The 15,421-nt window shown below is 42.7% G+C and overlaps 1 protein-coding gene across 2 annotated transcripts in view; it reads right to left on the bottom strand.

Moving 5' to 3' along the window:
• NHSL1 (NHS like 1) overlaps window positions 1–15,421 on the bottom strand; it is a 262,524-nt gene that overhangs the window by 150,002 nt on the left and 97,101 nt on the right. Inside the window, exon 1 of one of the 2 annotated variants that reach the window (XM_055535748.1) lies at window positions 12,581–12,712. The exons of the other annotated variant lie outside the window; for it this stretch is intronic. Coding sequence (XP_055391723.1) covers window positions 12,581–12,623 — 43 coding nt within the window. The 5' untranslated portion in view covers window positions 12,624–12,712. Of the gene's footprint in view, window positions 1–12,580; window positions 12,713–15,421 lie in introns of those variants that run through there. 2 annotated transcript variants of the gene reach the window in all.

Consider the following 15,421-nt stretch of genomic DNA (forward strand, 5'->3'; position numbering starts at 1 on the left):
AGAAAGTCTAATTAAATACACTCTTCCCAGACCTTTTAAACAGACATGCTGAACAGATTTTATCTGCATTCCTGACTGTGAAGTGCCCCCACTCACTGTCAGGCTGCCGACGTGAAGCTTCTGTTGTCCTCATATGTGCCAATAACTGTTCCCTTCCTACCACTTTGCCCCTGCTGAGCTTCAGGCATCAGGAAATCAGATAAACAACCTTGCCTAAATTATACGTTTCATGTGAGTCAGCAGTGCTCATGGAGGGAAATACGTCACTTCAGGAGAAGGACTCTGTCACAGCTGTCTCCTGGGCACCCTTGCCCTTTTACTAGTGAGATGGGAGCCTGAAGGCTGAAATGGACAGTGCTTAGGCCTAGGAAACTAAGACCTGGCTTCCAGCTACTGCTCACTGCTATTTGCTGCAAGCTGCCATTCACCGCTGTGTGCATCCGAAATCAAAACAGCCTCTGGGTAACGACCCCCATGTGAACTTACACCAGATTTATGATTTATGGGCTCTTTTATATTAAGTTCTTAGCACTTGAGGGTGGTGAGAAATTAACCCAATGCTACTGACAAAAGGACAAGAAATTATATTATTTCATGAATGATTTAAGTAATACATTAACGAAAAGTTATTAATAACTATAAAAACTGGGAGACATCAGAATGTGTTACTAAGGAAAGTTCTAGAATCATCTTCTTTGAGAATTCCTGAGTCAAATACCCCTTAATTCGGAAAGATTTATTTATATTTCCAGCATGAGTCAAAGGGTTAGACTGAATACGTTTGGAAAGTCCTTGCCAAAAGACACAGTATTTCATGTTTCGATATATACCGACAACCTTAAAGAGGAATTTAGCTCAAATGGAAGTTTTTGATTTCATAAAAGTTGTTAAACATGACAGGATATAGGATTAGACAAACCTCTCAACTCAGTCAGGCATGTAATTGCTCCCCCTGACATCTGCATTAAAATGCCAGCCAAGAGTGGGAACTAATTTCAAGTGCCATCAGTTTTTTGGCCTCAAAGGCCACAAAGGAACACTATGACTTTTAATTTCCATGTGTACCTTTTCTGCCCTGACCCTCTGTTACGAAGTCTAAGCTCATACTGCACCCCCACACAACAGGCCAATAATCGAGAGACGAGCTGTTGGGGCAAGGAAAAATGACTTTATTCGGAAAGGCTGCAAACTGAGAAGATGGTGGGCTCATACCCCAAACAACCACCTTGCCCAAGTTAGAATTCAGGCTCCTTTTATTCTAAAAGGGGAGGAGTAAAGCCAAACACTTCCTGGTTCCCATCAGCCTCCAGAGGAGATGTGTTAATTTCTTTCTCCCGGCAGTCATTCACATGTAGACCTAGTTAGGACATTTCCTGTGAGCTAAACAAAGGTATTTTAGCTAAATGCTTATTATCAGGGAAGCACGGTTCCCAGAGATGAGCCATTACGTATAACTTAAGCTCACTGGCAACATAACCTCCCTTTAGTGATTAACTTGTAATAGAATATAAAATCTTCTTCCCCATATTGCATCTCGCCTTCAAACCTGGAAGGAAGAATAGGAGAGGCAGAACCCTGATGTCAGAAACCAAAGGAGAACAGTGCTGTAGGGTCAGAGTTGGGGGTGGAGAGCACTGGCTTGGCTAGAGTGGGGCGCACAAACAGAAGGCTTATGAACAGAGACAAAGGTGAAAAAACCATATACCACAGCAAGGAGTGTGTCATGTTCTAAAGCAGCCCTGACCGGGTAGGAGCAGTGAAGTGTGTACCCTATCGGATTACCCCATGAGCCACACAGATGACCAACAGCGACCTTCAGCTTCTAGAACCGGGTGCAGCAGCTTTTCCAACTGTCATTTCTCATAAATAATTGAAACGTAGGTTCAAACGCAAACTGTCTATGAGGTAATCTGTACACAAGAATAATGAAACCTTATCTCAACATGGAGAAGTAAACAGTTTGAGCCCAGACATTTATAACTAACAACAAAAAGAAAACCTCATATTGCCCCCAGGGCCACAGCAAGCTAACTCCCACAGTACACTAAATCCTCCTTCCTCGTCCACCTCCCACTCCCTACGGAATTAAGCAACTGATTTACTCAAGGAGGAAGTCAGGGAAGATGAAACATTGCCAATTAACTATTCAGAGAGAGAGGTCTATTTTCAGGGTTCCCCTCATCTACCACAGCTTCACCATTTACAAGAAAGAAAAGCATTGCCTTTTCACTGAGCTCTAGCTGTGAAAGTCATAATAGGTCCCTTTCCATAGAATTAAGAGTTTTACTTAAATGGAAAGATTAAATGCAAACATTTGCATTTATCTATCATCACAACCTAAATCCCACCTTTCAGTGTCTTCATGTCTGAAAAGGCCCCCTGAAAAGTTCCGACACAAAGCCTTAGTGTCACTGGTCCCACAGGATCACTTGATACAGGAGCAATATGGCAGCCTATGACTGCTCTCAATCCCCTGGGATGCGGCACGCTGCAAGGGGGGAAGGGCTGTCCCTGGTCAGAAGCTGTCACTGATGGGTACTGTCATTGATATGTACTGTGGACTGTTAGGGGCTTGGTAAGCAGTCTATAACCAAGAATATAAACTTTGCCCCGACCTTGACTAAGAAAATGTTCCCATCCAAAAGGTTCATATGAGAAGCTCCCCTAAAACTAAGCATTGAGTCTGAAATTATTCTGATGTAATAAGACCAAGGATGAACTTACTCTGAAATTGAAGTAAAATTCCAAATTAAAAAAAAAAATTAGTCATGATCTCTTTTGATCTCTTCATACCTCTCCTATGGCCTCTCCAGATCCTTATAATTATTTTTTCATTCTATCTACTCAACCAATTCTTAGCAAACTTTGTCTGGCACAAAAATTATAGGAAATCTCATTAAAATGCAGAGTCTGATTCAAGTTTGTTATAGGGTTTGAAATTCCAAATTCCCAAAGCACTCAGGTAGGGCCCTCGGACATCTTTGAGTTAGCACAATACTAGATGATAATGCTCCCTGAGCTCTTTCCTGGTGGCTCCGTGGTAAAGAACCTGCCTGCAATGTGGGAGACCCTGGTTTGATCCCCGTGTCAGGAAGATCTTCTGGAGTAGGAAACACCAACTCACTCCGGTATTCTTGCCCAGAAAATCCCATGGACAGAGGGGCCTGGCAGGCTAAAGGCAGGGATCTCATCTCTTTCCCTCCAGCTCCCCTACAGTACCTAGCACACAGCCAGCACTAACCAACCCTGGTCGCAAGAGTGAACAACAGAACCATCTACTCATTCCCATGTTACCTCTTGCTTCTGATCTTAGCATGTTTCAGGTCAAAGAGATAATTTGACCTTTATAACTAAATTCCATTCTTTTATCACTAAATTCTAAAAGGCAAAAGTAAAATGTGTAAACTGACATATATATGTATATAATCTGAATTAAAGAGTTAATAATAAATTTCTATTATCCATAGATAATGCTTCACTTTGAGAAGAAAGACAGTCATTAACTGCTAGGCTATATACTTAGTTTGCAAGGACATGTACACTGCTTCCATCCACCAGAACTCCAGTACTCAATGGCCCTACCCAAAACCTGGGATAATCAACAGCAAGTCAAAATCGGAAAAACAGCTCACCCTCTACCTGATAATCCATGCAGACAGGCTGGGACCTTCTCAGTTCCACAATGTAAACTTAGTTGCTTTGTGGCAGTGGAAAATTTTTTTTCATCAGTTTTTCCTGGTACATGTTTAAGACAAAGAGTTTCAGTCAACCTTAAGTGACCTTCCAAAATGTTTATTGTATTTGGTTCTATCTTTAAAGAATATTCACTGTGACTCTATGAAGCACACTGAATATATGTTTTTTTTTAATTAAGCATTTTACCAGTTCATCTATATCCTTTATTATACTACCATTCCATGCAGTCGTGTTCGACTCTGTGTGACCCCATAGACGGTAGCCCACCAGGCTCCCCTGTCCCTGGGATTCTCCAGGCAAGAACACTGGAGTGGGTTGCCTTTTCCTTCTCCAATGCATGAAAGTGAAAAGTGAAAGTGAAGTCGCTCAGTCGTGTCTGACTCTTAGCGACCCCGTGGACTGCAGCCTACCAGGCTCCTCTGTCCATGGGATTTTCCAGGCAAGAGTACTGGAGTGGGGTGCCATTGCCTTCTCTGATTCCATGCTAAGCATGTGTTAAATATTGCTGATATCTCCAGTAATTTCATTGAACCAGATAAATATGTGAGAAATAAATGAGAAATTCAAACATCTTAAAAAAAAAAAGTGAGAAAGCTTGCAAAGCAATTATACTTCAAAAAAAAAAAAAAAAAGTGGGAGAAAGAAAAGTGTGAAAAGTTCTGACACCAGCGAGCAGACAGGGGCAGTGCCCATCTTGCTTTCAGGCACACTGTTCTAACTGGATCATTTGCTGCCAGCTTGACAGGTAAGTATAGAGTCAGAATGAAGAAATCACAGACTTTCCTGTTAGTTTCTTCCCTCTGACAGAAACCCTGTGCAATGTGCATCATCATACATGTTTTATATATGTGGATACCAAGGATAAAGGTGATAAAGTAACTTGCCTAAGTGTCCCTCTACCCTCAACCACGACTACCAAATTAGTAGGAAGCTTGAAATTTGAGCCAAGGATTGTCCTACTCACTACCCTGGCCTTCCCCTCAACCATACGAAAGCCACAGCCCTAGAGTGTCTCCCTGGGCTACTGTAGTATCCTGGGAAAGGGGCCAGCGTGCTTTCAGCTGCACCCCGCCCCCTAAAGTTTACCCTCCACGAGCCAGCTCACACCATACTCTAGGTCCCTGGGCCCTTGATGCTTACATGCCCTCATGTGCCAAAACACTTATCTTTTTCACCTGCTCAACTTTTACTAAACCTTCAAATTTTCTGCCCAGAGCTGTCTCAGTTGAAATAAGCAAATGTCTATTGGGCGCTATATCTCTTAACAACTGCTTCATAACAAGGCACCCCAGAACTCAATGGCCTAAAGAAGCAATCATTTAGAACTTCTCATTAATCTGTGGTCATCTGGAGGCCAGCTAATCCAGGCTGGACTCGACTCTGGGTGGCTACACTGTAGTATGTGAGACTGAGAAATTTCATGGAACTTATTTTAAAATGGGGGCAGTCCCAGGCACACCGGGAAAGCAAGCCACCCAAGGGACAACCTGTAGTGTCTCTCCTGCTCCTAGGACCAGCAGGCCAGCTCAAGCTTACCTTTCTCATGGCAACAGCACCAAAGAGCAAAGCTAAACTGCACCAGCTTCTGCATCACGGTTGCTAACATTCATTAGCCAAAGCAAGCCAACTTGGGCGTGGGAGGGGCAATAACACTTCTGAGCAAGTGACAGGATACACGCATGCTCAGTCACGTCCAACTCTTCGCAATCTAATGGACCGTAGCCCACCAGGCTCCTCTGTCCATGGGATTTTTCAAGCAAGAATACTGGAGTGGGTTGCCATTTCCTCCTCCAGGGGCTCTTTTCAATCCAGGGATCGAATCCACATCCCCTGTGTCTCCTGCATTAGCAGGCGGATGCTTTACCACTGATCCACATGGGAAGCCAAGTGAGGGGGAGGGAATGCTTATTTCTGAATCTCCTCTACCACAAGCATCTTCTGGTACTTTACTGAGGGTGAAAGACTCCTAGGACATCATTTCTGACCTCAGGGATTAGACTGAGTTACTGTCTCTACCAGGTTCCCATCACATCCCATGAAGACAGATGCTGTTCTTCCCCCATCACATCTGAAATCATGCATTTGCCACGGAAAACTGTAAGTTGCCCAAGCGGGAAGACCAACATGTGTACAGTACCTGACATAAAGTAAGGGCTAAATCAAAGCTTGTTAAACTGAACTGGTCATTATATGCCCTTTGTCATCACATTCAATTCTTTCTTATTAAATATATGCCAGTTTACCAGTCCATCCTAAAGGAGATAAGTCCTGGGTGTTCATTGGAAGGACTGATGCTGAAGCTGAACCTCCAATACTTTGGCCACCTGATGCAAAGAACTAGCTCATTGGAAAAGACCCTGATGCTGGTAAAGATTTGAGGGCAGGAGAAGAAGGGGACAACAGAGGATGAGATGGTTGGATGGCATCACTGACTCAATGGACATGGGTTTGGGTGGACTCCGGGAGTTGGGATGGACAGGGAGGCCTGGCGTGCTGCAGTCCATGGGGTCGCAAAGAGTCAGACACGACTGAGCGACTGAACTGAACTGAGTTTCATTACTGGACTGTCTCTGATATTCTCCCACACAAAATGTAGGGGTCAGCAAGCTTTTTCGGTAAAGAGCCAGAGAGTAAATATATTAGGTTTTTCCAGCTCTTTTCCAACTACTCTGCCATTGTGGCAAAAAAAGTAACCAGACAATATGTAAACAAATCAGGCTGGTTGAGTTTCAATAAAACTTTATTTATAAAAACAGGTGGTGGGCTGTATCTGGCCCCTAGACAATAGCTTGTTGATCCTGGATTATTATTATTTTTTTTTTAATAGGAATGGCACTCAAGCACCAATAGTTCAAACAAGTGTTTCCCAAAATATTCCTGTCAGCATTACTCTGGTATCAGAATCAACTTAGAATGGGTGGGGGAAGTTAGGAGGCCAGGAGGGCTTGTTAAAATGTATACTGCCAGATTTTATTTAGTTCATACCTCTGGAGAAGAAACTAGGAATCCACATTTAAATGAGTCTCATGCATGTTACAGTTTAGAAATCACTAGTCTCAACACCATTACAACACAATTCAAGTAAATAAGCAGAATTCAAATCTCTACTCATGATTTCACTGAAAATGCACAAACATTATACCACAAGTATAGTTATAATACCAAATGAATACAAAACAGACTAGGATGGTATACTAAAAAATTATCGGTAGATATTACAAGCAGGATAGAGTATAACAAATTTTTAATTTTTTTACTTTGCCGTTTCTGTTTTTCCGTGATTTGTATGCCAAACATAGGCTATAAATTTCTTAATCATATAATGTTTAATACTCATGCAGAATTATTTTAGACTTAGAGAAAAGGAGAGAAATCAACACAGATTTAATACTTAACATATGGCTATATGTGTTTGTTTTTAAAAAAATAGAGTGGTACAGATAAATTTTGACCCTCTCCCCATCTTACAGTGGTAATATCATTCTAAATTTGATGTGTATCACTCACAGACATATTTTCCACATTTTTTTCTACATACTAGCAAAGTCATTAACAAGACAGTACTGTTTTGTGTGTTAACTTTTATAAATTATATTGTAAATCATTCTTAAAGTTACTTTTAAGAAAACAGTTAATATTTAAAATTTTCCACTCACTCTGCAACCAAAGGCATGGCAGGTAAAGATACCATGGACCTGGTACTGCTCATGAACAAGTCCACCTGATTATTTTCCTACAATCTTGTTTAGATCATTAAAGGAACACTTCACAGCAGGGTATGTCTAAAAATCAATCTCTAAGCTTCTACACTACATCTATTAAAATTTTACTCATTGCTTAGTGTTTTTGTTTTTGTTTTTTTAAAAAAAGCTTAACAAATTTAAGTCTTCTGGAACACATGAAAACATAATAAAGCATATAATGATGACTTCATAAGATTTTCTCTTCATTCAGCTCAACAGCGTTTATAGTCATCAAAATCTCCAAGTAAAAAGGCTTCTTAGAAAAGGACAATTCAATCTGATGATGAGGACTTTGGCCATCCTTGTATAAGCACATTTGTCAGGGTCTTAAGTAATAAACTCACTTTGATAAGGAGAAATTCAGAAAACAAATGGCCTAGAAGACACTTAAGACATTTAGAAATTTTTGGTTGAAACACCTGTTTCCCAGGGTCAAAACGGATGTGTTAAATCAAGAGAACTTTTGTTTCTATAATACGCTTCTCCAAGATAACGCCATCAAAAGAACTTCAATAAAGGATGAAGGACTTCTACAAAATAAACACTAGACTCTTGCCACTGATGGCAGACTGGAGTGGGTGGAAAGAGACTGGCCAGCACAAACGAAGCTGTTAGTCATAGACTTCCCCTTCTGATCTCCCCCCTCCCAACCCAGCCTCTCTGCTGTTTCCTTGAAACACACAGACAACTACGACAGGGCTTCCTCAAAAGGCCCCAGAGTGAGTGACGCACTCAGTTCTCATTCAGGCTTAACCCCCTGCAAGACAAAGACACCAGGGATCCTGAAAACTGACTGGCATCCTTAGTGAAAAGCGAAAGTGTCAGTCCCTGAGTCATGTCCGACTCTTTGTGACTGCATGCACTGTAGCCTGGCAGACTCTTCTGTCCCTGGGATTCTCCAGGCAAGAACCCTGGAGTGGGTAGCCATTCCCTTCTCCAGGGGATCCTCCTGACCCAGGGATCAAACCCTGGTCTCCCACATTGCAGTTTTCTGCATCACAGGCAGATTCTTCACCATCTGAGCCACCATAGAAGCCCAACATTAGCCCTGGATAATTGGTAGGTTATTTTCATCTGCAGCAGCAGCAAAGAGGTAACTGTTGACTTATGGGACCTAAAGTAGAGGTGGCCAGTACTCAAGGGCAGATGCCTGGTAAGTCCAGAAGCAAGAGCTGAAGATTGTGGCTGCGTATAGAGGGAGGAGATGGTGAGCTGCAACAGAGGGCCACATTGCCATGAGAGAGACAGTTCACTCAACATCAAGCATGCCAGCTTCACCTACAGACAGAATTCTCAAGGCACCGCACCTTCGTCACTTTCATGGCTCAGTCCAGTCACTCAGTCGTGTCCCACTCTTGTGACCGCATGGACTGCAGCACACCAGGCTTCCCTGTCCATCACCAACTCCCGGAGCTTACTTCCATGGTTGCTAGGCTCATTTCTCTTCCCAAATGATATGAGACAATGAATGGCTTGAAGAAAAGCGTGAAATCCTTACAGGTTAAAAGGAAACACTACAAAAATAGCACAGGTGTAGCTACCTTACCTCATAAGTAATGACAGTTGTCTAAAATAGCTAAAAAGTAAACTCCTAATTTCATCATCACATATGCACACGAATGTACACACTCAAAATGTGTTCCAGCATTTTCTAAAGTTTAGTTTATTGCCAGGGCAGGGGAATGAATACAGAAAAAAAGTACCAGTTACTGTATGGTTTCATAAAATATACATTATTGGTCATAGTTGATAAGAAAGTGCTTGGCTAAAAGCAATTACAATTTCAAATAAGGAAAAAAAAGTTAACAATGTCACATAAGCTTTAATTAATCACATGGTGCAATACTGGTTAGCCAGACCCTAGGAAATTATAGTAGGCTACAGACTATATACAAGATCAGATCAAACGGTGTCACTTAAGGAAGTGACATCGTTCAAAAATTACCTAAGTCACTTAAGAGTTAGGTAAGGCTATGCTCAGCCATTCCCAGAAAAAATACACTTTACAAAATGAGAGTACAATGAAGTGTGAGGAAAGTTTAAAATATAATTGACCATCTAAGGCATAGTCTCATACTAAGTATAATTAAGGAATCAATAGCCTAATAAAATGTTTTGCCACCAGCCTAGTAAAGGTGGAAGCAGGTGAGGACAGAGGGAATGACTGGTAAGCATCTGTGAGTGTCCAGGGTCCAGAGTTGAGCACAGTGTCTGGGACCCTAAATGTCCCAGAATGTCTGATGGCCTAGCATTGCTCAAAGAAACACAGGGTGGATCAGGCTCAGGTGAAACTGTATTCAATTTTTAAAAACATAAGTGCCAAACAAAAAGCCCTAGATCCAACCTACAGGTGACCTACTGGATAAGAATCTTTTATAAAAAGATGATTCTGATACTCCCCCAAAGTAGAGAATCAAGGCACTAACGCAGTTTCTGATGGGCCTGACCCATCCTGTGTCTCTCTGAGCAGGGCTAGGCCATCAAACATTTTGGTCTATGTAACATATGCCCCCTACCTCGAATTAAGAAACACCCATCTTTGAGAAAGTTTACCTTTGGTTCACAGATAGAGCTAAGTGAAATGCCAACTCTGTGTTTCAACTGATAATATTTAAAGAAACAATAAAATGAAGAAGCCTATCATTTTTCCAATTCACACTTTTTTAAATGTTTAAAAGAGCATCAGAGGCAAAGCATAAGCTAGCCTCCTCCAAAGCTCCTACACAGCATCAGTGTTAACAGGGCCTGGGGGCTGTGGTGGGGAGGGGGAACCCATCTGAAGGATCAAGAACAGACACTGCCTTCCACAGTCACTAGGAAAGCTAAGTCTTCTACTCATGCAGATTGAGTTACAGGAGTCTAGGACCAAAGGAGATCTCAGAGATTATTCTGTCACACACTTTCATCTTACAGATGCGGAAACAAAGAATCTGGAGAGGCTGTGTGCAACACTATGACATTAGCTGAGATACTCCAGAACATTTTTAGAAAGTAACTGTCAGGTCATTGGCAAAGACGGGACCCAGAATCAGGCGCAGTTTAAAATAACGATCATGACGACGATGCAACTGCACTGAAAATAAACTGCTCTTAAGAAAGGTAAAGAAAAAAAAAAAAAAAAAGAAAGGTAAAGAAATTTTCCAAGATCATACCCTTCCAACGCTCAGGAGCCTGAATCCCATCTGTCTTCACCGTGGTTTTGAATTGCCAGAATCATCTGTCCATAAAACAGACATGAGGCATACAAAACAATTCTTTCTGAGATTAACACAGGTTAACTAATCTCTCAGAATGTGCTGTTGTTATTAGTCTTTTAACACCTGGGCTGGAAAAAAGGCTCCAGTGAGAAGAGGAAATTAACTTTGTCAGATTTGCAACATTAAGTGTACAAGATTTAATTCAGAGCAGATGGCCTTATTAGAAGTCTGTTTGCTTCAACTATGCTCTACTGAAAATCATGTTTGAAATCTTGAGGCTGGAGCCACCGTCAAAACCCTATATGGTTTGCCTGTGGTTGACCAGCAGGTGGCAGAAGAGAATAATCCATCTTTCGTAAAGCCCCAAGAAGTAGATGTGTGCGTGCTATATCACGTCCAACTCTTAGGACACGCCAGGCTTCTCTGTCCATGGGGTTTTCCAGGGAAGAATACTGGAGTGGGTTGCTATTTCCTTCTCCAGGGGATCTTTCTGACTCAGGGATTGAACCCTCATCTCCTGCACTGCAAGTGGATTCTTTACCACTGAGTCATCCAAGAAGCCCTAGGCTTGGGTAAATTCAAGGACGGAGCACTTGCAGTATTCAGACATGGTCAAAACTTTTAGGAACAAAGAATCCTGCATAAAACTCAAAAACCTGAGGGTATTTTATAAGATGGAAACAGTCAAGTATCCATTCACTTCAATAACCTACAGGTTAAAATTCTGAAGTGTCTTAGTACTTACACAAGCCATGGCTTGTGGAGCTCAAGAAGAAATATCACAGAGGACACTGTCCAGCCTTTGGAGAAGGCGATGGCACCCCACTCCAGTACTCTTGCCTGGCAAATCCCATGAACAGAGGAGCCTGGTAGGCTGCAGTCCATGGGGTCGCGAAGAGTGGAACACGACTGAGCCGACTTCACTTTCACTTTTCACTTTCATGCATTGGAGAAGGAAATGGCAACCCACTCCAGTGTTCTTGCCTGGAGAATCCCAGGGACGGGGGAGCCTGGTGGGCTGCGATCTCTGGGGTCGCACAGAGTCGGACACGACTGAAGCGACTTAGCAGCAGCAGCAGCAGAATCCATGTCAGTGTTTCCCAAACTCGTCTGCCTATTGGCATGGCCTGCAGGATGTTTATTAAAATACAGACCCCAAGGCCCCATCCCAGACATGCAGAAACCTCGTGAGAAATAGCCAGGGAAGCACCTGGGGGGCTAATCAGACAAGTTTGGGGGTCACTGGCTGTGTACTAACTCCCTGGAGGGGAGCTACAGGTCAGGGTGGGCAACACCTGGCTGAGTAAGGATGATGAACCTCACTGCTCAGCACAGGGTGGGGGGGCCCCCACAGCTGCCCAGCAAGCCTCCCCTTCAGTGGGGGACCTGCCAGACTCCTCATCCCCAACTCCCCACCTCCCTGTTTCTCCTTTTCACTGCAAAACCTCCTTCACATAACCCATCTTCCCTCTCCTGGTTCACTCCTGCCTCCTGGACCACCGTCTGCAGCATGAATGCATTTGCTTCCTGGCACTTCCAATCTCTTTTTCCAGAGCCTGCTTTTCTCTCCTTCAAATGGACAAACAATAAAATGCCTCTCCCCTCGCCATGCTCTGCTCCTCAGCACAGGGTCTGTCTAGAGTCAGGACGGTCCCCTCCTCCCCCACCCTCAAGCCCTCCCTCCTCCTTGGCCCCCTGTAGCTTGGTGCTCACTCTCATCCTGTTAGTCCCTAACACCTAGTAAAAGAGGGAAACAGCCTGACCACAAGTTGGACCGCCCACCTCCACTGGGCCCTCATCTTTCTACAGTGCTTCTGCACTTACTCTGCACATTGCCCCTGCTGTTCTAAACCACTACGTTTTCCTTTAAACCTCACTCCTTCCTACCTTCATACCCAGACTCAAAGATAACCTCCTTTTAAATAAAGCAAGAGCCAGACCTACTTGATGGTCCAGAGGTTAATCTGCTTTGCAATGCAAGGGACATGGGTTCAATCCCTGGTCCGGGAAGATTCCACAAGCCACAGGGCAACTAAAATCGTTGCCCACAACTACTGCAGAGCCTGTGCTCTGCAACGAGAAGCTACTGCAATGAGAAGCCCATGCACCACAATTAGAGCGTAGCCCCAGATTGCTGTAATTCGAGAAAGCTGGTGAGCAGCAACGAAGACCCAGCACAGTCATATATAAATAATTTTAAAAATAAAATAAAGCAACAGTCAGGGTCCCTCTTCCCTTCTCCCTTTTGCCCTAAGGAAAATTCTCGCAGCTTCCAGGTTAGTTCGATCCACCTGAGCTGGTCAGTCTGGCCTCCACGTCCTGCCACGTCAGCCTTGAACCACAGCCCTCACGACTCAGGAGCCACCACGGCTAATCTAACCCAGACTTCTCAGTCTGCTTTAGGCCCCCTAGCAGAGTCCAACCCGACCCTTTCTAGATTCAACTCAGTGCCCCTTCCTCGGTGGCATCATTTCTGACCACCACCCCCGCCCCCCCACCAAAGCAGCTATTTTGTTTATTTACACTTCCCACCACAAGCACCATGAAACTGATATGGGATTTCTTAATTTGCCACAGGTAACTGAGGTCTAACCAGCCACTCTGCCCCTTCTCCAGTCCACCAATGATCCAATGATGGACTTGAAAAGAAAAAATGTTAAGTTTGTGGGTGTTCAGTAGAAATCTACTGAATAGATCATGTATGAAGCAAGGTTTTACCACTTTCCTGCCCTCCACCCCAAGACATGCTGGTACGGCACAGAGAGGGGGACAGCACAAATATCTGAATTAGGCAGAGACAGATTCTGATCTTGATTTCAACACATACTTATTGACAAGTTGATCTTGGGCAAGCCTCTCTGAACCCAGCCACACACAGAAAACAAAGAATAATCATAGCGCCACCTAGTGGGGCTATGAATCAAGCACATCACTGTAGGACACTGTCGATAAAGGGAAATGATTACTGTCAGCTGTATCTTTTTGAACAGAACAATTTGCAAAATATAATTAGAAAAGAATAGGTAAGAGACTATTGGTACCACTATCAAAAAAACGAAAATCCACTGCAGTAAAATATTACATTGTGGTTTAAGCTGCTGGGGGAAAAAAGGGATAAAATTACAGAAACTTAAAGATATGAATTAACTTTGAAAGTTATCATTTGAAAATATAAGCTTTTTCCACAATTCAGTCAGTTCAGTTCAGTTGTTCAGTCGTGTCTGACTCTGCGACCCCGTGGACTGCAGCACACCAGGCTTCCCTGTCCATCACCAACTCCCAGAGCTTGCTCAATCTCAATTATTCCATGACAGTTAATTATTTCCACAATTACTCCATGACAACTGATGTATTCACATAGCCAAAATTAAAGATAATTAATTAGAAACCTCAGATTATTTTGCTATCCCCCCTCTCCAAAACATTAGATATCAGATTATCACTTTTAAAGAATACACAGCTAGTTTCTAACACGCGTAGTGCTGATATTTCAATGTACCTATCAATCTAGCCTGCATGAAAGTCATTCAATGAACACAGTATGACATAAGATTATTTTTATACACTAGTAACTGCAAAAACTATGTTGCTAAAGATCAGACTGCTGTTCTTAATCAAAAATGTCTGTGGATATATTTCAGTAGGGTGATCTTCAGTATTTTTTAAAACATAGTGAGGCATACTGAACAGGGTAGCAAGGTGCTATTTTACAGCTTTTATAAAGAAATCCTGATACAGCAAAACTTCTGCCTGTAGACAATAATGAACCTTTCTCTGACTGGATCACAGATGCATCATTCTATACACTAAATACCACAGCCACAGGAAATCTGATGCCCACAGCCTTATAAATCAAAGTTTACTTGCTTCCTCATTCTCTGTCGTGGACTCCCCTGACCATGCTCTGTCACAGCAATTCACTTCAAATTTTAAAAATAAATATTTGTTTCATGGAGCTTTGATGAATCCCATCTGAAGGCCATTAAAACATACACACCCACTTCCACACAGACCAGAAAATCTGTAGAACTCAAAGAATCATCAAGTCTTGAGGCTGGCAGTTATCCTAGCAAAAAATAATTCCTGCTTCCCCTTATGGACAGAATGAAAGCCAAGAAGTTTGGAAATTCGGCCACTGTCACCAGCCAGTCAGAGGCACCGCTGGGACTGGAACCCTGGTTTCCTCGCCCCATCCAGGTTCCCCTTGCTTTAAAACCAGCCTCAGCGCTGGCTCTGAAGTTAGCAAACCCCCTAGATACTTTTCAAATCCATCAGTGAGTCACGTTTCCGTTTCCTCACACTGTTCCAAGTCGTCTTTGGTAGCACAGAGTTCATTCATTCACAATAATGCTAACTCACTCATACAGAGTTCCAACACACTCAGGAGTTATGAATTACACACCACCTTCAAATCAGTGAGGCCAATGGCTAACAATCTAAAAATAAAAATTAAAAAAAATCTAACCCGTAGCACTTAAAATACTTCCTTTCAACCTACTGTAAAACAACAGCCTATTTAGGAGATGAAAAGTAAGTCACTGCTTTCATCAAGCAGAAGGGTTCCCCAGGCACAAACTCATGCACATTATACACATTATACTTCATGGGCCTTTTAAATATTTACTCGTTAGCAGTATTCTTCCTTTCAGGTCAAAGATTATAGTACTTAGCAACACAAAGAAGGCAGAGGGATATAGTTATGAATTAGTAAACTGCTTTGGCAAGGCTTCCATTCGTTAATTCAGTCCAACTTCAAAGGGGATTTTAAAAAGAGGTTCAGCTGTC

Source organism: Bubalus kerabau, chromosome 9 (assembly GCF_029407905.1).
Source record: "Bubalus kerabau isolate K-KA32 ecotype Philippines breed swamp buffalo chromosome 9, PCC_UOA_SB_1v2, whole genome shotgun sequence".
Classification (NCBI taxonomy): domain Eukaryota; kingdom Metazoa; phylum Chordata; class Mammalia; order Artiodactyla; family Bovidae; genus Bubalus; species Bubalus kerabau.